This window comes from Emydura macquarii, unplaced genomic scaffold (assembly GCF_026122565.2).
Source record: "Emydura macquarii macquarii isolate MOO-44397 ecotype Brisbane River unplaced genomic scaffold, CSIRO-AGI_Emac_v2 contig_2437, whole genome shotgun sequence".
NCBI lineage: Eukaryota > Metazoa > Chordata > Testudines > Chelidae > Emydura > Emydura macquarii.
The window spans coordinates 743,256-767,749 of record NW_027132574.1 but is presented as its reverse complement, the minus strand read 5'-3'; the positions used below and the strand labels follow the sequence as shown (position 1 = coordinate 767,749).

At 39.4% G+C, this 24,494-nt stretch overlaps 1 protein-coding gene across 1 annotated transcript in view; it reads left to right on the top strand.

The window, feature by feature from the left end:
* The window catches only part of LOC137162626 (protein eyes shut homolog), a 340,220-nt gene that overhangs the window by 190,703 nt on the left and 125,023 nt on the right, over window positions 1-24,494 (top strand). The window contains exons 8-9 of the mRNA XM_067562533.1: window positions 10,119-10,316; window positions 17,520-17,641. Coding sequence (XP_067418634.1) covers window positions 10,119-10,316; window positions 17,520-17,641 — 320 coding nt within the window. The remainder of the gene's footprint in view (window positions 1-10,118; window positions 10,317-17,519; window positions 17,642-24,494) is intronic.

Here is a 24,494-nt window from a genome sequence, read left to right as displayed (position 1 = left end):
GGACCCACCACCCACATCTGGCCATAGTTACACTCAGTGTATGGGCATTCCTGTTGGAAGTGTTCCTCTTGCCCAAACTTGTAACAGCAGTCTTGGGTCCATCAAGCTGGTGAGTCTGCTTTTGTTGGTGTGGGTCTTCCTGCATGTCATCTACCCTCCAGGCCAGAGGCTGGCTGGCCGGTCACCTTTAGTTGGGGTTTGGAAACATGGCCAGTAGTCTGAGAGAATGTTGCAGGAATCCAGCCTCGGCTTGGCAGGGGCCCCTTTCAGTCTGTCTATCTTGTCTTCCTGGGCTTTCTGGTTTATGGGAGTCATGGCTTTGAACCATTGGCAACCAAGTAATTCTTCATCAATTTGACAGTCTCAGCAAGTGTCGCTGGCTGATGTTGCTGTACCCTTTCCTCCTTCCCATTCCCCTGGGGAGGATTTGAGTGAACTGTTATAGTGTCACTGTATCAGCCACTTGGACTCCAGTCTGCTTCTCTGGTTCCAGCCATCGCCAAGAGTACCTGGAAACATTGTGGCTCCGGGTGGGTATCGTTCCTGGCAGAAGTGACACTGGTACGTCTTGGGGATGATGCCATCCTGCTCTAAGATGACTGTTTTCACCTTCCCAAGGCCTCCTGAGGGTCTAAGTTCCAATAAGTGGACTGGGCCAGCCCTGTCAGATATGGGGCCAGGAGGGTAGCCCAGTGCTTCTCCAGCCACCAGATGATGGTGGCGACCCACTCAAAGGTCACAAGGAATGCCTTGGGGTCATCGTTGGGCCCCATCTTAGTGAGCTGCAGGGGAACCAGGATGTTCCCAGCATCCATTGCCACTGGGTTGGGGGAGGGTGGTCCTCCCGGTTGTAGTATTGCTGCCATTCGTTGGACCAAGCATTCCTGTTGGGCCTGGTGTTGGGCGGCCAGCTGTTGAATCGTCTGCTGCTGTTGTGTGGTGATCTGATGTAGCAACTGGGTCTGGTGTTTCTGCTTCTATATAATCTGGTGCTGCTGGCTCTCCAACAACCACTTCAGAAATGTGTCTGTCTCCATCCTAAATGGGCTTGACCGACAACAAATGAAAGAAGAAGAGGTGGCCTGCTGTTGGTCTTCCCTTTCTTAAGCCTTTTAGCAGATCCTGGTTGCTGCCTGCATCTTCCACCAGTTGTTGTGGGGCAGTTATACCTTGTCAACCCTAGGGGACATTATGGCTCTGTGGCAAAGAGCCATTCATCTCATTGGTCTAGCCTAATTGGCCCAGAGTCAATGGGCCCACCCTCCTCCATGCAGGGCAGCATGGCCTAGCAACCAGAGTCCACAGGGCAGCCCCTCCACACAGAGCAGCATGGTCTAGCGTCTAGGCAGGGCAGCAGAGAGCGTTTCCACCACTGACTCAGCAGGGATCCATCTGAAACATACTGACCCTGTTCCTGGTTCCACAATCGGATCGATGTCTGGTTCCTCTGGGCAACTTCCTACTCTGCCTACCGGCTCAGTAGTCTGCAGGCCTTCTGTTTCTCTGGGACAGTTGGCAGGTGACATTCCTGACAACTCCTTCTCACTGGCTTCCGTGTCCAGTTGGTATTCATCTGGGTTTCAGCGTGCCTGGCCTCTGCGGTCTGGGACTTTGACAGCTCCTGGGCAGGATCCTGCAACATGCATCCTCTCCCTTCAACTGTCAGCCCAGACTGAACTGGGTTTCTCTTTTTATACTGTGGTCTCAGTGGAGCATGCCCACGGTGTAGGATTAATCTCTTGTCTAGTATGGGCAGGTACATCCCATCACAGAAGTTAAAATAAGATTGAGGATTAGCCAAGAAACCTTTCAAAATCACTAGTCAGAAAAGTGAAAGGAAAAGGTTGCACGTCTGAAAGTATATGATCAAAGGTTGGGAAATGATAGATACTTGCTGAAAATATGTTTAGTTGGGACTCTATTAGAAACTGAATATTTCAGATACTACAAAGGATAAGTGAGAGAACTTGAGAGGTTAGCAACGGCTCTCGATTTTGGTCTTATTTCTCCAGTTTTAGGATGATGTGATTACACTTGCTCAAGAAAAGTCAAACAGGCACAAAGCTAGTGTAACAATGGAGAATCCGGCCCCTTATTTCTCTGCTTAATGAGCTAAAAGAAAAAAGATGGAAATTTTGTTTGACTTCTAATACACAGGTAAAATCTGTTTAATTTATATTCAATCCCATCTTCCCTGGATGTCTATTCTTATTCTCCAGGGTAACAGCACTGAGGAAGAGTCTAAAGAAGACATTTAAATTCTGTGAATCAACCTGTTTTCAAAATCCAGAAGTCATGTAGATGATAGGCATCCTGCTGTAACTATTACCTTACCACACTGTTGTTCAGAGGAATGTTTGCTGCAAGTAGAAAAAATATATACTACAAGCCTGCTGGTTCTGCCTTTTTTCCTTTTAACTTCCATCAACTTGGAAGAAACTGTGAAGGTAGTGAGAAGAGCAAATGGGGAATTAAGGTATAGACTTTAGCAGAGCAAAGAAGAATATAGTAAGAAGTGAGAGCTTAAGGCTTGTAAAACAGGCTAAAGCCTAAATGGAAAAAGCCGAGTGAACAGAAGTATAAGGGGTCACTCAAGTTAACTGAAACTGGTACAGGAAAGTGCTGATACTGCAAGATTGTAAGTGCCAAAATATTACTAAAATATGTAGCAGGTATAGGAGGTACCAAGATACTAACTCTCTGAAATGACACTTTTATGGATAGAAATGATACATGGAGTGGTGTTTTCTGTAACAACTATATTTTTTAACTTATTTTTTTACAAAACAAAGAGCAAGCCATAAGTGAGGAGAGGTGGGAAAGTAGGAGAAGAGCAATCTCTGAAGGGAGGAAGACTTGAGCCAAGAGAGAGATTAACTCTACCAAGGTATCTAAAAGTACAGGCAGCAACAGAGATTTTAGCAAACAGAGATGATATAAAGGAAAACGTAACTGGTATGTAAAAATATTTAAGAAAGAACGTTTTTGCTTTGAACGAGGAGTGGGGGTGGGTTAAAGCAGTCGGGAACCCGCACCTCTGGTTTTTATTGTGGCTCTGAGAGGAGAGTGGGAGTTGTCACCTGCTTTTGTAAAACTTGAATTTGTTCCCCCAGCGTCTGTTGCTTTTCTGGGCATGCCAAATGGATTGCAGGAGTGCCCTTGCCTGCAGTAGTTAACTGTTTCTGGGCAACTCCATGTGTTAATGCATTAATTTTAGATGTTAAATTTCCTACTCTTAGTTTTTCACTTTGAAATTCTTTTCTATCTGTTCCCCTGCGATCAAGTCGCAGCTTCTGTCCTCTAATGTGCTCTGTGAATCATTCCATTTTTTTCCTTTATTTGATTTACCAATCCAGTGAAAGTATTGTTTGCTACTTCTTCCTCCTGTGCACTTACTTTTCCCATTCTGACAGGCACCAGTCTAGGTCCCGATTTAAGTTTGACCGGAAAGTGGCTTTTATCGTATGGTGATGGTTGCAATGTGGTGGCCCCTGGTTCATTTTTTAATTTTGCTAGGGTCACCTTTTTCCATTTCTGTCCCTTCATACTCTGCTGTTGTCATCAAAAATGTATTATGGGGGACAGCACTTCTCTTTTGTGTACATTTTTTACAGCTGTTTGTAGATGTTGATTTTCCTGTTTTAATTGCTCGAGCATATTATGTGTATTTGTTGCTACCTCTGATACTTTAATAGCATGCTGCCTTAACCATCTCAACACCATGGCCATAATTTGGAGTACTCTACACGTTTTATTCTTATTATTCTCTTTTAGGGCAATTGACCTACATATTCCTGTCCATGTTTCCTTATTCTGTTTCTTAAACTCATATGGACCACCTTTACCTGCTACCCAATGCGTCCAATATTCATCAAACTTTGTGGGTATATGAAGGGAGGGAAAAAGGGGATTACCCAGCTCGCAGTTTTCTGTCATGTTAGATCGCGATTCCTTCCAGAGGACAGCTCGTTTACTTACCAGATCAGTGGTCGGGGTCACCAATGTGGTAATCAGTGTGTTGGTCACCCGATGTTTATCAGGGTAGGCTGCGTGCATGTGTTCCTGTGTAGATGCTGTCCCAGCTCTAATCAGGAAACTGAGACAGCTCTCATGATCGAATGAGTCGACATGACCACAGATTAGCTGAGCAACGAAGGCACCCAGGCCAGGTTTATTGCGTACAGCACAATGAGAAATGACTTACAGAGTATCTCTGGGTCAGTTTCGCATAGGCGGCGTTACAATGGTCTCAACCCAACGGCGGGACTTTCCGTTATCCCCTAGACTGGACGGTATTCCCTCTGACACCCTCTTTTATACACTGTTACATACACTTTCGTTCTGCCCCCTTTGACGTATGTAGTTGCCACCCTCTTGACATAGTCTAATACCACTTTTTCCATTGATTGGCTGATTTGGGCAACACCACTCCATGTATCATTTCTATCCATAAAAGTGTCATTTCAGAGAGTTAGTATCTTGGTACCTCCTATACCTGCTACATATTTTAGTAATATTTTGGCAGTCTTACAATCTTGCAGTATAAGCACTTTCCTGTACCAGTTTCAGTTAACCTGAGTTACCCCTTATACTTCTGTTCACTCGGCTTTTTCCATTTAGGCCTTAGCCTGTTTTACAAGCCTTAAGCTCTCACTTCTTACTACAAAGGCTACCAGATTGCTTTTTTTTTCTGCATCCAGTCTTTCACGACAAGGTGCCTCCTGTCCTCTTACATGGACTCTCCTTCAGCCCTCTGTCTAAACACTCACCCCAGGTACAGAGGGCTGAGAGGAGAGAGAGAGAAGATCTCTGTCCTGATCTTCTGGTCTTTCTCCAGCTATATACAGCACAGTCTGTTTATAACTACAAAGGACCGTCACAGTTACTTCCTATTTAATTTTATTCTGTTCAGGTTTATGTACTGCACACATTATTTTACTGTGCCTGTAATCAGCACTATGATTATGCTTTAGACCATGGAGACTAGCTGGGATTAGGGGAGACATGGAGAAGTGTGTTTTATTATGGAAAAGTGGGGATTGTTCTATGATATTCTATGATAATTGTTGCATTAGCTATCAAGATTATCTAGTCTTTTTTCCCTACCTTGTTCCCTCACAACAATAGACTTTGCTCCCTAGAGTTTTTTGCATTAACAGCTCTTATGACACATTGTAAAACTGGTTCATTAGTTACATGAGATTCTGAGTCCAGTGAACATATGAGTCAATTCCATTCCGACTAAAGGATCCATGCTTTCATGCACATCGGCTATCATCATGTCATGGAACAAAGATTATAGATCTGTTTGCATGTATTATGAACATTATATATGTGAAGACAAAACAGAGAATTGAAAATGTAGTACTCAGGTATGTCCTCCAATACCTTACTTCATGACATTTTTACATTTATCTACAACTCTTAAAAACATGCTCAGAAATATTCTCAGAAATTCTGTTTGGGAATATGGGAGATTTTTTCAGGTGACAGGGTAAAATAAACTGTGATACTTTGAGTTGGCAAAGTGTTTTCTTATCCACAGGCCTTTGAAGACCACTGTTTTTGGAGAGACTGAAACCAGACCCAAGTTCTTCAGCCTCTATTTCATATAAACCTTAAACAATCATAGTATACTGATGGTATAGAAAGAGAAGGCAAAGGCAAAATGCATTTGTGACTGAATGCACCCCTGCAGTCACATCCTACACACTACTGTAAAAATTGTACAAAATATGCCTTGTGAGATATCATTTCAAAACTAATAACTAAGTGGTCAGTAATATCCTGGTGAAATGTATGTAGTAACACTATGTGTAAACTGTATGATGTTAAGGGAACATGTTCAAACTCACATAGCCCTGATTAGGTAGAACTGATCAAGCAGGCCTGTCTTAAACAAAGGGATGTGAATACTTCAGTTTGCATGTAAGCTGTAAGCAGAGTCCTCAGACAGCAAGAGGGGGAGAGAAATAAGACAAAGAATCTGCATTTCAGACTACAAAGATGAAAAGAAACAGCATGAAGCCTCCTTCCTCCACCAGACTCCATGTCTCCTTGCTCTCAGTTGGAAAGAAGTTTAACTGGGGAGCAGGCCTAGGAAAATGCTTTTCAAAGGGTGACTGAACTACAAAAGTCAGGGGCAAAACACCCCAAGTTCTCTCTCCCTGTTAATTTCTCTCTTTCACCTAAGAGGACAAAAGAAAATAGCCATTGGACCTTGAGAGCAGATCCTGACCTAAGAGTTTGTTTTGCAGTGTTACTGGAACATGTGGTAATAGACTTCATCTTGAACCAAAGTCTAGTTTAAGTGTAAAAAGCATTATATCTTTTTTTTTTATAACCATTTCTGACGATAATGCCTCATTACTTGTACTGACTTAAAACCTGTCTTTTTGTTGTTAAATACATTTGTTTTATTCTTTAATCAAAACTGATCCAGTGATGTGAGATTTACCCTTTTTCTTATGATATAAGAGCAAATGGACTCATATTAAATTGAAAGGCAACAAATTTAAAACAGAAAAATGACTGCTTTTCTTAAACAACATACAATTAGCCTGCGGAACTCAGTGTGACAATATATTGAGAACAAGAATGTTAAAATATATTAGGAATTCATATAGCAAAAATGAACATTTACAGTTATTAGGGATATAAACCAATATGCTTCAGGGCATAAATCAATCTCTTATATCAGGGTTAGGAAAAAATGTTGTTTCTGAGCTTGTTATTCCATAATTGTCCACTATGAAGATCATCCTTGAAAAAGGATAATAGGAGTTTATAGACTACTGCTCTAGTCTGGTATGACCTTTATTGTGTTCCTATAGAAGTTCACCCACACAAAGGGTTGGCAGGTAGGAGGACTGACAAGTCTGTTTATGTAGACGTGTAGATGTTCCACCAACACAGGAGAATAACCAGGACTCAATTGCAGCCTGGCTCATCGCAAAGTCCACACACAGTTAGGAACCCTGCATTAGCCTTGTTCTGTGTGTGTGTAAATTGTGCACAAAGTCCATGTTACACAACCTATTTCCAAAAGTGTCAAACTGTTGTGGTATAGTTGAGATATTTAGATCAGATTGCCATGTATTTTGTGGTCACTTTAATCTTTAATCCCTGAGTGGAATTTAACATTGAAGGTAGTGTAACTAGTCATGAGAAGATTGTCCAGGGTAGGAGGTAGTGTATGCCTTCTGTGCCATCATCTTTCACTTCTGTCCGTACAGGTAACAAGGTCAGTGCTTCTGTACCCTCCACTGATTCTCAGCTGCTGTTTTGGTCATTAGGGGCTGTTGGCAGCTAGCATTATTTACTCAGGCTGTACTAATTTATACTAGGGGACCATCCCTGCATGTAGTCAGCCAAGGACTGGGGAAGTGCAGATATGATGTGTGCCAAAACACTGTAGAAAAGACCTAATGTGTCAGTGTTTTTTGTTTGTGCATTTGTTTTTAAATAAAGTTCAGAATTGTGATTTCTAATTCCCATGTAAGACAGAGAGAGTCTTCAATTTGGAAGCAATTTAAGAGATATCCAGTACGGTGACTGCGCATACAAATTTCCCCCAAGAGCCAGAGTAATTCTACTCACAGAAAGTTTGAATCAGGTCTGAAAGCTTGGAATTTACTTTGACTCAGAAAGTGCAATTATGCCCACTTTGCTACTGAGATAATCTCACTGAATTGTTTCCAGCACTGCATATTTTTTAAGCTACTGTAGTAAAATGGTCATCTTGGGGTTAACTGGGTTACTCAGAGAGTATTAGGGTATAAAATCTTGTTCACCCTTTCCTATTTCCTGCTTGGCAGTGGAAGTTTCTTTTCCACTCAGTTTATGATGCAGGTGAATGAATCAAAATGTTAATTAACCTGCTGGCTGGTGAATGAAGTATTATTATTGTTGCATTTAGGAGTCTCTTTACAAAAACTATGAAGGACTTACATGGGTCTAGCTAACAAGCTCCATCTGGGAATAGAATGGCATTGGAGCCAGGTCTGAAGCAACAGGGGTATTGACAGTATGAAATGTTCAATGTGTTCTTCCAGAATGGGCCAACCATTTAACTGATTTGCAGCTTCCTGCAAATTAAAATAAATTTAAAACTATGAAAAAAAGCCCCGCATGAATGGCCAGTGCTATAAACTGCTGATAGTTCTAACTATCCTAAACCTGCCGCATGCCAGATCACTTATGGCATATTTGTAGGTTCTTAACAGGCTCTGTTAGTAATTATCTGAAATTGTGAGTCTGACCATGACATAGAATATTTAAAATACAATTATCCACCTCTCAAACATGGCTTGCCCAGCATTATAAATTATACTAACATCAATGCAAAAAAAAGCAGCAGAAATACCCACATCATGCTTGAGGAGAAAAATGTCTTCTTATTAATTGTATGTATGTGGCTCATTGATGTAGATAGTAGTAACTACAGAAGAGACAACAGCAAGGAGCAAAGTGGGCAGTCCGTCACAGGTCTCCTACTTTATCTATTTTAGGTATATACGCCATATTATCTAAGTGCCTCAAAATCTTTATAATGTAATTTTAATCTTTTTAATCACCCCCATTTTATAATGGGGAATTGAGGCACAGAGAAAGAGTAAGGGCTTGATTCACAAAAGGACTTAGGCCTTGTGATACTCAGCATAACAAAGCCTAAATTTTATGTGTCTAGAAAATCACTGGGATTCACAAAGCCTGGGTTCAGTGCTTAAATATCCCCTACAATGAATGGGGAGAGATAGACATTTAAGAATGAGATCCATAAAAGTCAACAGGTTGAGCAAGGAGTTGCCTAAGCTAGACAGAAGCTGCTCAGTAGTTTTGCATCTATCTGTGGCTCCTAAATCTGAAATGTAGGCACCTAATTTGGGCCATATTTGGGGTCAGGAAGGACGTTTCCCCCAAGTCAGATTGGCTGAAACCCTGGGGGGTTTCGACTTCCTCTGCAGCGTGGGGCACGGGTCACTTGCAGGTTTAAACTAGTGTAAGTGGTGGATTTTCTGTGGCTTAGTACACACTTACCAGGAAATTTGGCAGCAGTCAACAGGAATTGCGCAAGCTACACAGAGTAGCTTAACTTCCCCTTAAAGTGACATCTCCACTGTGCTGTGCAGATGGGAAATGGAGATCAGGCTAAATGATCGTGATGGTCCCTTCTGTCCTTAAAATCTATTACTCTCTGAGTCTAAAGTAGCAGTTAGGACCCTGAGTCCCTCTGTGAATCTATCTTGAAGTGAGTTGCTAGAGGTCATGCAAGAAGTAAGGGATAGACCTTCAGAGCAGGGAAGTCAGCATAGTCTTCTGAGTCCCAGTCTAATTTCCTAATGATTCCACCATCCTGCTTGACTCCCCCATGACCAGAGAATTGGCACCTAGTTCTTCATGGATTTTCCTATATTGCCAGCCAGCCATTTCAGTAGATCCTTGCAGGTCACATGGAAAACCAATGAAGTGACAAGCAGCAGAAAAATAAGCTGCAATTGACCAGCTGTAATATTCATTTAGGGCCCACATTCAACACAAAGGTAAAAGAGTATGCAAAATGGATTCACATACACAAAAAAATAGTTTGAACTTTTCAGATTTAGAAAGTATATATCTGATTCAGCTAGTTCTATATTAACTTCTCTCTCCCTATTGTCAACATTAATTAAGCCCAATTTTTTGCATTTCTTCCATGTTCAAGATTTGGAATGAATCCACAAAAAATCATATGGTGATTGTGACAATCAAGTAGCAGGAATAAAGGATGGGAAGTCTATTAAATCAGTAAATTTTATGAAATGCATTTTAGGGGACATACATAAAGAGAAAAGAATCATAAAATATATTCAAAAACTACTTTGATTTTAAAATGCTATGGCCAGTGTATAGATAAAACATACACATCAAAAAATGACATCTATTTGTAAGATTATAATGCCAAGAAATGTTTAAACATGTATTATTTTTAAAAGATATAGAAAGTATAGCTGAAAGCCTCCAGCTGAAGGAAATTAACCAGGCAGGGATCTAAAGAAAATATAACACATAGTAGGCAAAAACTTCTGGGATTGGTTCATTAGTTAAACACTGACAGCTTTGCCTCTTTCCTTTCACAGGTTCTAACTGTGAGTTTAGGCCTTGTGAGGTTAGCAATCCCTGTGAGAATGGAGCTGTGTGCATACAAGAGATGGATTTGGACATCTTTCCCCTTGGATTCCAGTGCCAGTGTATGAAGGGCTTTGCGGGTCCACGCTGTGAGATCAATGTCAATGAATGCAGTTCTAACCCTTGCCTCCATGGATATTGCTATGACAGTAAGTTCAGCCTGGTTACTCATTTTAATGTGGAGTACTCCTACTGTTGAATCTGATGTAGCAACCGAGTGGCTCTGGAGAGAACAGCAGATAATTTATTGAAATTTAGCCTGTCTGGAGCTTCAGAGTCTGTGCCAGGAGAATTATTTTTGCCAAAATGCCTCAACTCCTGGCACAGAGGTTTATGCTTCCATGGGACACAATTCCAGCTAATGAGAAATTTTAATGAGATTTGAGTTGTCTTTTCTAATGTTTAAATTAGCCAAATGGAGCTTGTGTAGTGCATTTGACAGTGATAATTTTAAAATTGCTGAAAAGAACACAAAGTAATGAGACAGTGTGTGTAATAATTTTAACAAATCTGGGAATACTGCATTTAATATCACATTGGTATAAAATGTAGTGTAGTAACAGCCTTCAAGAATGTCTCTGTCACTCTTCCTAATAGCTGTACTTTATATTTCTTCATTTGTCTTTGTAGGCAAATTGATGAATTACTGCCTTGTGTTCTGTCCATGTAGTTAGATTGGGTGCACTAGCACTCGATACTTCTGTGTTACTTGTTACTAGGTTCTAGGTGAGCATTATTGCACATTTGCCTTCAGGACTGATAGGCAAGGGGAAAAAAGTGAATTTGCCTTGTACGTTTCTGAACTACACTAAGGTTGAAATTTGCAGAGCTCCCTTAGAGATTTATATGCACAGATGCCATCAGTTTCAGTGGGAACTCTTTATCTAAATCCTCTGGGTGGCTTTGCAATTCTTAGCCTAAACATATAATAATATTTCAGTTGTTAATGATAGGTCAATTTAGAATTACAAAAACTGCCTCCTTCAGATTTCATGAAACCACATATTGTCATGAAATCTCTAGATACAGATTCAAATTCCCTTCTTTTTTAATACTTCATCTTATTACCCATAACTTGAATTTGCTGTAGCTATCTCTGCGGTGCCCGTGTAAATTAAAATCAACTCCTTGCTCTCAGTGGGTTACCAGCTGCTACATTCCAGCAATGAATGTAACTGATTTTATCCAGAAGCTTGTCACACCACTCTCTGTTCTGTAATGTTGACATAAACTATCTTCCAAGTTGCCTCATCATGACATGTTTTAAGATTATGTAATACCCTAGGCAACTAAATACAAACTACTAAAAGTGTTTTTAATGTTTTATTGATTGCTGTAAGACTAAGTGGGTTAAGTCAGTTGCTCTGGGGAAGTTACTATCTCTTTAAATGGAGTGCAGTCTGGAAACTGCTTTAGAGACAGGAAGAGAAATTTAGAGCACAGGCAATGCAAGCAGTGCAGAATTAGAGAAGCTATGTGGCCTCAGGAGTGACTGGTAAGCTTCCCAGTTTTGTCCAGAAAAAGATGAAGACATTGTGAATGAGGTATTTAGTAGAGTTTTCTAGATGGTATATCCCCTCTATTAAGCACAAACAAAAGAAAGAAACTTGACTTAAAACCAACCCAGAAGAAAGGGGCAGCCTCCCGGTAGGAAGAAAGCCATGCCCAGCTTGGATCTGGTGACTGGGAAAATACTGCTTGTAACTGTTTCAAAATAAACAACCAGCTGGAGGGAGGCAAAAAGTAATAACACTTTCCCATGAGAAACAGAAGTGTCCAGTACTGTACCAAACTCATTTCCACTGCAGCACTCCAGGGGCATTTGGAACTTCATGGCAGCAGAACTTCTATCCAAAAGCACAGGTCTCCACCACATGAGTTAATGGAGAGAGTTTGTTAAGAGAGCATGTGACCTATTGTTGAGTCATTTGGAATCCATCAAGTGGAGGAAAGTAGTGTGTGCATATGTTTTACACCACTGCCCTGAATCAGTCTAAGCTGAGAAGGTCCCAATCCTTCTCCCACTAAAGTCAATGGGAAGGATTGGTCCTTAGGGATGAAAGTCACTCAGTTGCAGAGGGCCTGCACAAGGCTTTCTGCACCATTCAAGTACTCAGAAGTGGTGATTAATGAGTGCAGCTGTTCACTTGGTCACGCTGGTCTGTTCAGCACCAGCACAGAAGATGCCGTTGTGGGGTGGCTGTGGGAGGGGCTATGGGAGCCACTGCCCCAAAACCTTGCAGAGAATCAATAGCTGGTGTTCCAGGCCAAAGGTTGACCCGAGAGACTGAATTGCAACAACATGGCCTACTTGTATTTTCAGGAGTGGATGTGTCAGGCACATGATTCCTGCCTGAAGATTGACTACAAGATAAGGAATTATTCTGTAGATAAATAAAGGCTCTTCATGATAGTAATGACACACTGTCTCAATGCTAAGCTCTACCACATGAGACACCTTGATACTTCTACTCATCCTTCAAATCCCTCCCAAAGACAGATTTGATGCCTAAAAGCAGTTTGCTAGGTTAGGGTTTGTTGTGGGTAGTTGCTGTCTATGTATTTAATTAAACATGTATATAAAATTGTACATATTTTGCGCTGTTGCTACAAACACTAATGCAGATCTGTGGCTACATACAGCTGCTTTGTGCTGCACCACCTGGCTTTCAATGCAGCGTAGCCAGGTTCAGGAGAATCTCCTTTGTGTAGGGCAGAGGTTTTCAACCAGGGGTACACGTACCCCGGGGGTACTTCAGAGTATCACAGGGGGTATGCAAGAGGACACAGAAGTGGAAATGTTAAACAAATAAAATAATAGAAAGTGGTCTTGAATGTATTATCTCTACAACACAAATACATGTAAAACATTTTTTGTTTAGCAATTTTATCTATCAAAACTTTAAATTATAATTCACGAATGCTTAATTTCAATTGTGTTGGTTTACAGCTATATATATGCACTTATGCATTTAGCTGACTGTACTAAAATAATTCACGCATGCGTTATTTCAATCGCACGGGTTTCCATTCAAATGGATGCAACAGTATAGTGTTTGGTTGAAGAGTGTTGTTTGACAGAGTGTGTTCATTTCAGATTAAGCCCTGTATAATTTCTTAAATCAAAAATGGATAAATTTCTTAATTGCAAAAGAAAAGCATAGGAAAGAAGCACAAAATAGTCTACAGAAAGTGCAAAGCGACAAAACGTTCATAAATACAGTAATGATTACTTGCAATTTGGAATTACATGTTTGGATCATGAAGATAAACCAAAACCCAAGTGCATAATTTGTCTGGAAGAGCTCTCCAATGAATGTATGAAACCGTCTTTATTAAAAAGACACTTGGAAACTAAACATTCAAGCTTAGTTGGAAAACCAACTAAATACTTTGAAAGAAGGATTGCAAATTTCAAATTGCAAAAGGAGAAGGGTTCACTCATACCTTAACAGTTAGTGGGAGTTCTCTGAAGGCCTTGTATCTGATATTGCATTGGATTGTCAAGTGCAAGAAAGCACATATGATCGGTGAATCTTTGATTATCCCTGCTGCAGTGGACATCTGTAAAGTAATGTTTGGCAGCTAGCAAGAAAGTCAAGTAAAAAAGATACCACTTTCAGATAATACTGATTCTAGACAAATTTCTGAAATGGCTCTTGACATAGAGACGCAGGTAACAGAGAGATTGAAAACAGTTTCTGCATATACACTCCGTGTTGATGAATCCACAGACATGAGAAATCAAGCTCTGTTGTTAGTATTTGTTCACTACATTTGGGAAAAGAAGTTGGTTGAAGATTTTTGTGGTTGGCTTACACTGCCAAAACAAACAACAGGAGCAGGTATTTTTGAAATACTTAACCAGTACATAACCACGAAAGGCCTTTCATGGGACAGCTGTATCAGTATTTGCACAAACACAAGGGCTATGACTGGCAATAAGAGCGGTTTGATAACAAAAATAAAGCAGGTAGCACTGAAGGCTGTTTCAAGTCATTGTATTTTACAGAGAGAAGCATTGGCATTGAAAGAACTGAGCCCAGACTTGAATGACGTTTTATTTTCTGTTGTAAAAATTGTGAATTTCATCAAGGCCAGACCTCTGAACTCCCACATTTTTACTGGTCTTTTCAATGAAATGGGTGCACACTATCAAGGGCTTCTTTATTCTGAAATTTGCTGGCTTTCCCATGGATCTGTGATGTGAAGAGTGTTGGACTTACGCTCTGAGGTAACTCAATTTTTGTTGGACCAGAATTCTTATTTGGTTGATTATTTCAAGGATCCCAAATGGAATGCAAAACTTGTGTACCTGGCAGATGTATCTGATCAACTAAACAGCCTTAACACAAGTATGCAGGGACCTGAGACAAACATACTAGATCTCTGTGATAAAATCAAAGTATTTACGGCAAAAGCAAAACACTGGAATGAACAAGTGAGAATGGGAATAACAATGATGTTCACCTGCCTAGCTGACTTCAATGATGGAGAATCTGAAACAATGAACATTTCTGAGACAATCTGCAGCCATCTAACAGGGCTCGTTGCTCAGTTCAATTTCTACTCCAGTGAAATGGAAGACTCTTTAAAAACTGGAGGGATTGGATCAGAAATCCATTTTCAAATGCTACCAACAAAGAAATGTTGCACAGTCTAAATGTTAAGGAAGAGGACAAACTGATTGAACTTAACAATGCCCGTTTTTTGTGTCAGAAGCATCAGAGCTGTGGACGAAACATCTCAAAGTTTAGGTTGGATATCTCAACTGAATACCCAGAGCTTACTTAGAAAGCAATGAAAGTTCTGCTACTGTTTGCAACCATGTATGTATGTGAGTCCGGATTTTCTGTCTTGGCTGCAATTAAAACAAAGCATAAAGCAAGACTGGATGTGAAGGATGAGATGAGAGTTTGTCTTCCTGACATCGTACCAAGGATTGATGAGCTATGCAAGATCCACCAGGCTCATGTGTCCCAATTTTAAATAATTTTAACTATGTCAATTTATACCAGATTTAAGTATTCTGTGATTATTTTATGGTTAATGTTTTTGGTGTTGTGAATATTTAAAGAGCACTCTTAATTTAGATGGACATAAGGTAACATGATAAACATTTATATCTGGTTTCACAGACCTGATTAGCTCTACTCTTGGACTTCCTTACCTAAAGTAAGATTGAGTAGTCCAAGATTAGTACTAATCAGGGACTCTGAAACCAGCCAATACAGTGCAGAATATATGTGCATCCAAAGTTGTAATTCAAAGCTTTAAGAACTACAGTTTGGAATTTTGTCCTAACATAATAGTGTCAATTCTGTTGTGATGTAAATTATGTATTAAATACAGGAAGAAAATGTGTTAATTTTAGGCCATTATGCCTTTTATTGCAACTGTGGTAACATCAGTTAGAGTGAAAACCATGAAGGGGTACTTCAGGTGAAATCTTGAGACCATAGGGGTGCAGTTTCTAAAAAAGATTGAAAACCCCAGGTGTAGGGTATCCCTACTGTGGTAGGCTTAGAGGCACCTACTCAATGCCCTTATGAGCTGCTGGTATATGAGATGTACACAGGAATTTCCTACACTCTGTCAATCCCCAGATGCCATAACAGCTTTTTGGCACAGCTGGCAGCCAGCGTAGTCTAAAGTAGATGATTCAGTTAAGTCAGAGAATCGAACTATGACTGAGGGAGCACAAACCCTACTCTACTTCTGAGCTACGCTGTTTACTCCTCTGCCTGTGTGTAGCGCTTAGCTCATTGTGATTGCTACCATGATGTATTTCAATATTGTAGTAGAAAAACTTGAGTTTATCCATCTTCTGTAACACTTTCTTTCTAGATGACATTTCTAACATCCAAACATAATATATGTAAAATGTAGGTTTTTTAAAATTATAAATATAACATATATAAAACTCGTGTCCCATATAAGTTACTATGAACCTGAGCAATGATCATTTCTGTTAAATTTTAATTAATCATTTAAATTTCTGTTAAATTTTAATTAAACCTTTGTAATGTGGAAATTTTAAAATAAATCTACAACTGGTATAAATCAACTTCATTCCATTAACTTTAATGGAGAAATTTATATCTGCTGAGGATCTGGCCACAAATGTCTAAGCATATAATCACCGAAAACTTTTTTTAGTTTATAAAATAATGATAAATTTTAACAAGCTTTATGCATCTAATTTATTTTATAAGTGGGAATGAATTAATTGACTTCATATTTTATCTGACATACTAACTTATCTTCTAGCATGTTTATATTTGTGTTTTACTGACTGTATGTTGGATCCGTCAGATTTATAAATGAAAAATAGGATGAGAAGTAAAGTGTCCCATGCTACCAAAGTGTCAATTCTTTTGTGGATCTCTTGTCTGTCTGTGATGCCTGTAGGCTTGACTTGTACTCCTCAGAGGTCTAAGTTTCACTGCACTATGTACAGAATCATGACTGCAGAAATCTAGGAGTCAGAAAAAGCTAAGCATCAGTTGACAGATAAAAAATGCTATTGCCATGAAGGACCCAAAGCATTTAATGAGAGTAATAGAAGTTACATGTACAGAGACAGAGTGACAGCATAGATTACATGGTAAATCTTATGGATAATGAAGAATCCAGGGACCTGTGTGAAGTTGTAATAAATCCAGCCCTATAAGAACTTCAATTACTGCTGTCACTGGTCCCTTGTATAGATGTAACACGCCAACGATACTTCTCTCTTTATGTCATTAATAATGGAAAAAAAGGAAGGATTCCGATCATTAGCTTGTGAAGATTACAATGAAACATGGAAATTCATCTTGAGTGAAATCAGCTTAAGCTGCCAAATTTCAACTCTTGAGCAAGTTTTCTTTGAAGATAGTACTATAATATGAGGCAAGCATCACTACAAAAGTGATATTTACTGTCCACATATTTATTTAAAATAATTATTGATGCAAAAATACCCTATGTACCTCACACAGTTTTCCAGTGGAAAATTTCTCAGTAGCAATTTGGGTGTGTTTACAGTCCTTGCACAAAGTGACAATGGTTCATAGATATATATTTCTTATTTCAAGTGATTGAATTTGTTTAAGCTAAGTACTGTACAGGTCAGCTGATTTCTATGCTAATAAAAAAACTATTTCAAGCTATTGCAAAGTGATAAGTTTTAAGATTTGAAATAATTGAATTATGCAGTATTTTATGTTTTAGAGTAAAGCCAGTCAAAAGTATCTACCTGACATTATTCAGCCCTGTTTTAACATTACTTAAGTAATTTTAGTACAAAAGTTTCACTGTAATTCTGAAATGGCATCACAATGCTGAAACACTGTTTGTTGTCATTGCAGTTGTTGACGGCTTCTATTGTTTGTGCAACCCTGGATATGCAGGACTGAAATGTGACCAGGACATTGATGACTGCATTATCAATACTTGTGACCACAATTCTACATGCATGGATCTGCATCTGGTTAGTACACAGTATATGATAATTAATATGTTTGCTCATATATCTTAGCCCAAGAGGTGAAGTTGTGCTATAGCACCTATGAATCTTCATTTAATCCATGCACGTGGACAATGGTTTTATAATTAGTTTTCTTGTCTCCAATTTTTATTTGACAATATTGACAGAGAAGAAAGGTGTTTTCCTCATTAAAAATAATTATTAAGTAAACATGACTATTTGATGTTCAGTTCAAAGTGAGGGAATTTTTTTCAGCTGATTTTATTGCTTTTTAATCTAGATACTTTTAAAAAAAACTCTTATTGTCGTTATTCACTCAGACTGAGGTCATTGTTCTTAAAGAGGCTTTAACAATCTCTTGAACAAAAAAAGCAGCTTTATGGCAAGCTTTTTAGTGTTTGGTTGGTGGCTTTTTTTGTTTTTGTTTTTTTAAAATCAGATCCATCGGTTGTCTCAATTTGTGAATCTTAAAATACTTCTTTCACAATAAGTGGTCACTTCTCAGGAATACAAGAATGTTTTGTCAATTGGTTACTTAGAAAGCCCTCAATAAATAAATTGACAAAAAGTAATTGGTGGGGAGGAGAAGGGGAGAATTGGATAGGGAACAATCAACTTCTATCAAATCTTCTCCAATGTGTCTGAGGGAAAAATATCAAGGTGTCCAGGTTTTTGGTTTGTTTGTTTGTTTTTTTGAAAAGACATACTCCAGAAAATTGTGGATGTCAGTTAAGAGTTATGTTGGTAACCCAAGGATATCTTGTTTTGCTTTAGTCTGAGGGTATGTCTACACTGCAGTTGGAGGATGTAGTTTCCAGCTTTGGGAGACATGTGCGTTCCAGCTTTGATCTAAAAATAGCTGTATAGCCATGGAAGTGTGGATTATAGCACAGGCTGGATGCCTGAGTACTTAGCTAGATTTTCATTCAGGATGTGCTCAGGTGGCTAGCCTGTGCTGCTGCCAGCACCATAGCATCTACACTGCTACTTTTTGCTCATTTGCTTGATCAAAGTAACAGCATGTATGTCTCCTTGACCTGGAAATAACACGTCCAGCTGCAGCGTAGACATGCACTCAAATTCAGGGTAAAAGACAAATTGGTTGAAACTATAGTAATGAACAATTATCTGACACATAGATGAACACAGTATGTTGAGGAAGAGTCAGAGTGGCTTTTGTAAAGGGAAATCATGCCTCACCAATCTATTAGAATTTTTTGAGTGTATAAAGAAGCATGTGGACAAGAGTGATCCAGTGAATACACTATACTTGGACTTTCAGTAAGCCTTTAACTCATTCCTTCACCAAAGGCTCTTAAACAAACTAGATGTCATGGGAAAAGAGGGAAGATCCTCTCATGGCTCAGTAATAGGTAAAAAGATAGGAAAGAGGGTAGGAATAAATTGTCAGTTTTCACAATGGAGAGGGGTGAGCAGAGGGGTCCACAAAGAATCTGTACTGGGAACTGTGCTGTTCAACATATTCAGAAATGATCTGGAAAAGAAGGTGAATAGTGAGGAAGCAAAATTTTCAGAAGATAGCTAAGTCCAAAGTTGACTGTGAAGAGTTGCAAAGACATCTCACTAAACTGGGTGACTGGGCAATAAAATGGAAGATGAAATTCAATGTTGATAAGCGCAAAGTAATGTAAATTGGGGGAATAAATAATCCCAATTTTGTATAGAAAATGATGAGTCTAAATTAGCTGTTACCACTCAAGAAAGGGATCTTGGAGTCGTTGTGGATAGTTCTCTGAAAACATCTGCTCAATGTGCACCGACAATCACAAAAGCTAAGAAGAATGTTAGGAATCAGTAGGAAAGGGATATATAATAAAACAGATAATATCATAATGCTATGATATTATCCAGGATACAATCTGGACTGTTGGATGGCTGTCTCATATCAGTTCTCCAACCTGGGGTGCCTTTTACACTGCTTTACTGTGAGTGCAACTGCTCCTGATTGGCTCACACACAGCCTTCAGTATGTAAATTACTCCACATCTATACTGAAAGAGTACTTCAGCCAGTTTGCCTTCCACCCTTGAATTATGTTGCAGAACGACACCAGTTATTCCCAGTCCCAGACTTGTCTCCAGAAATGTGTTCCTTGTACTGCCCAGGACCCTCCTGGACATGGACAATACAAGCTCACAGACGTCTATCATTTCATTAATAGAAAACGATCTGCACAAACCCTGTTATCACAAATGACGTTTCTCAAATGCTTCAATCCAAACACACTGGCTTAGATAAAATAAGTTTATTAACTACAGAAAGATAGGTTTTAAGTGATTACAAGTGATGAGGCAGAAAAGTCAGAATTGGTTACAAAGAAATAAAAGGTAAAACACAAATTAATACCTAAGTTAACAAGCTAAGTGAATTTAAGGCAAAAGTTTTTCTCACCATATGCTTATAATAGTCTGGCTGGATTCCTTCAGCCAGTACCCATCTCCCAATTCAGTGATGCTTCCTTTGTCTTTCAAACATTGTAAGTAAGATGCAGTAAGTAGAGATGAGGGGAGAGAGGTGAGGTGATTTGTTCCTCATTTTTATATTTTTTCCACCTCTTTGAAAATCATCTCCAACTGGGGTTCAGGCAACAGCCAGTTCATTTACATGGTAACCCCCAGCTGTTCCATTGTCAAGATGTAAATTTCTTGCTCACACCCTGCTTCCTGACAAAGAATGGCTGCTTAACCAGGTGATAGTCCATTTGATTTTGTTGACACCTGGCTGAGGCATTGGTTTGTCTTTTGTGTCTGAGGAACTGGTTTGTTCCTGCTTTTCTAAACTTGGAGCATGTCTCAGCAATGTCATAAAACAAAATCTTATAACTTTACATTCACCGTTGCTCTACACATTTTGCCAGGAAAATAAAGATCAGAAAATTGAGTTTTCAAATGATATTTCATATGGCATACTTTGTATGAGATTTATTATAGTTTTATAAAAAGGATGAATCTGAGGGTACAGCGGGTCACAAATGCCCCGACATAAATCCATGGTACTCCCACACCTTGAATATTGCATGCAGTTCTGGTCACCCCATTTCAAAAAAGATATATTGGAAAAGATAGAAAGAAGGGGCATTAGAGATATGGAACAGCTTCCTTATGAGGAGAAATTAAAAAGACTGGGACAGGTCAGCTTAGAAAATAGACAGCTAATGGGGATATGTTAGAGGTGAGGTCTATAAGATCATGAATGCTGTGGGGAAAGTGAAATGAGATGTGTTATTTATCCCTTTGCATAATACAAGACCTAGGGATCACTCAATGAAATTAATAGGCAGCATGTTTAAAACAAATGGAAGTATTTCTTCCCACAACCCATAGTCAACCTGTGGAACTCATTGCCATAGGAAGTTGTGAAGGCCAAAAGTATAACTGGGTTCAGAAAAAAAATAGATAACTTCATATAGGATAGGTCCATCAATACCTATTAGCCAAGATGGTCAGTGATGCATCCCCATGCACTGGGTGTTGCTATACCTTCAACGGCAAGACGTTGGGAATGGACAACAGGGGATGAATCACTCAAAATGGCCCTGTTGTGTTCATTCTCTGTAAAGCATCTGGCATTGGCCACTGTCAGAAATAGGCTAGATGGACAGTTGGTCTGAGCCAGTATGGATGCTTGTATGAGTTAAAGACAAAAACTGGGGAAAATAGAAGGAGTGAAGTTCTTTCTGTAAGTAAGAATGGTCTTCTGGATATCCTGAATTCTGTTCTTGAATTTTCCACAGACTTCCTCTGTGACCTTGGGCAAGTCATAGAGGGCCTGGGCCTGATCCTGTAATAGTGAAGTCAATGGAAGTTTTACCATTTACTTAAATAAGAGCAGCATGGAGACCTTAATCTTCCTATGCCTCAGTTTCCTCATCTGTAAAAGTGAGATACCCTTTAGCAGCCTGACACAGGAGTTTTGAGCATAAAGTCAGTACATGTTCATCCAAGGATCTCAAAGCATTTTATAAGTCTCTAAAATTATTAGTGAAAAGAATTATTGTAGCTTATATGCTGCTGCTTCCACTGAAGTAAAGATTGAATTAGAAGTTTTCAACAGATTTGTAAATCCTCCTATTTTTGCCACATGCAGCTAAAGCTGGAAGTATTTAAAAGTTTCATAAGCATTAAAAAAATGGTGTAATTTTTTATCATAAATTTAGTCTTTGTGAAAGATGCACTCATATTTTGACTTTCGTATTCAACTGGATGTACGGAATGACTTCTAATGATAATCCTTACGTCACAAAAATGTTGAATATTAAGATCCTGATCCTAACCCTGTGAATGCACTTCATTTTATTCAGCGAGTTGAACTTAGTGGGACTCATTACAGGAGTAAATTAAAGGCCGTGGGTGTTTGCAGGATCAGGGCCTAATTAATTGTAATGCACTTTGAAGGAGAAAAATGCCACATCAGTTTTATTCATGAAGTGCCTCCCCATCCTCCTTCACTGAAGCATCAAGTCACTAAACACTCAATTTAAAAGGAACAGAAATTAAACAACAAAAAACTAAGACAAATATTATAAAGCCAAAGTGGCATAATTTAAAAGATAGGTGGATCCTATATAAGGTCCCCTAGTGATCCAGACAACTATCTCCTGGGAAAAAAAGGATTTTTTTTTTCATTTTGTTTGTTTTGGAGTTTTTACTCCTGGTGTCTTTTTAGTTGGGAAGGATACACTGAGATGGAGGCCAGAGAGTGTGATTTCCACACCTTGAGTGTTGGAGCCATGAAAGCTTGATCACCAGGTTGTGGTTTTCCTCAAACTACTTTCCTCTTACTCCAAAATTCTTTGCTTAAAATCCCTACTGATAAGGTAGTCTCCACTCCTGCTTCCCCAACAAAAAACAAAACCCTGAGACAAAACTATAGAACTTTTATTCAATTAAATACAAAATGCTTACTATGCAATCTCCTTCATAAGCATATTTAATTCTCAAAACTAAATAAGCAGACACCTTGGACAAAATAGATTGCTTACAATTTTGTAAATAAAACACAAGAACATGCAAACTCAGAGTTCAATCAAATTGTTAATTAATCCTTTCTCTCTTTTTAACCTGTCGTGGATATGAATATCTCGTGGCTAATTTATTTGCTTTTACAGCCACTAGCCTATTATAAAGGTTTCAGGGCAACATAAAGATTCAAAAATATTTTTTATTAAAAGCTAAGACCCACTTTTTGCCTTTTTTGATGTTTTTGGGTATTTTGTTTTAAGCAGCTCTGGTCACCCAGCAATGGTAGGCATGATGACAAATCACTCTGAAAGACAGGTGGAGTCAGAGGGACAAGACTCTTGTAGGAGGCACTTATCATTGTATTGAGAGCATTTAAGTTTAGCAAAGCCATCTTAGAATCACTCCATAAGCAATCAAAATAGAGAACAGTGATGGAGTCTCCCAACGATGATGACTAATTTATTATATCTGCAACGCTTTGTGACTAAGTTTATTTGTGTGTACGGTTTTGCGAAATAAGACCAATCCTTGATCTGCAGATGTGGCCACAGGTACTGGAATTACTGAGATGGCCTTTCTCTCTTTTCCTTCCTTATGTTTGCTTGTTTGATTTCAAAGTTTTTGATGGCTAAATAACAGTGCTGCTTCCAACTGGCCCTGTTGAGGGCCAAGTCCTGCCAGCTGTTGGTACAGATGTTGCAGGCCTTAAGGTTTTGTTTTAAGGTGTCCTTGTATTTTAAATGTGGCCTTCCCTGTGAGCTTTGCCATTTTTTAATTGGCTGTAGAAAACAACTTTAGGAATTCTGGTGTCCTCCATCCTGTTGGCATGTCCAGCCCACTGAAACTGGGCTCTCAGCACCATGCCTTCCATATTTGAGATTTGGCACCTTTCAAGGACCTCTATGTTGGGGATTCTGTCATGCCATCAAATGTTACAGATGGATCTCAGAGAACGCTGGTGGAATTGCTCAAGTTGCTTGAGGTGTCTGCGATAAAGCATCCATGCTTCACATCCATACAGCAATGTATACAGCACCACTGCCTAGTACACCTAGATCTTTCTGAGTAGTCTGACTGTTCTCTCATTCTATTGTGTATTTTGTGTCTTGCCTAATTGTTGAGGTTGCTAGAGCAACAGAGCTTAGCTTGTTGCCATAGCAATAGAGTTAGATTATTAGGGGATAGCTCAGTCAGTCCTGGCTGGTTTTACTGTTAGTTCAATAAAGATGCTCCCTGTGTTCCATCTCTCTGATCCTGTGCTGATTTCTCTCTCTGAATACAAGCAATTAAAAAGAATTCAACATAACACATTCCACAGATGACGAATTATCCTAAAGAGCTTGCTTTAGCAATGCACTGAACGATCTCAGTGACAATGCTGGCAGTATTGGAGAGTAGACATCTGACATAGCAGAATTGATCAACTGCACTAAGTTGGGTGCCTTTAATAGCAACAAAAGGCTCACCAGAATCCTTACTTGGGGATGACTGGTACGTGACCTTTATTTTTTTTTCAAGCTGATGGTAAGTCCAAAGCACCTGGCTGCCTGCACAAACCGGTCCGTGATAAGTTGGATGTCCTCTAGTGAATGAGCTACCAGCGTGTAATCATCTGCGAACAGAAAGTCCCTAATGACTAGTTCCACCACCTTTGTGTGGGCTTTAGAAGTCTCAGATTGAACAGCTCTCCATCTGTACGAGACAGGATGTAGATGCCACGGTTCATATCATGGCATCCAGGAGCATCATGGAGAAGACAATAGAAAAGGAGTGTTGGTGCTAATACACAACCTTCTTTTGTGCCATTTGAAACTGGGAAGTGGTCAGAGGATTCTCCACATTCCTGCACCATGGCCATCATCCCTTCATGGAAG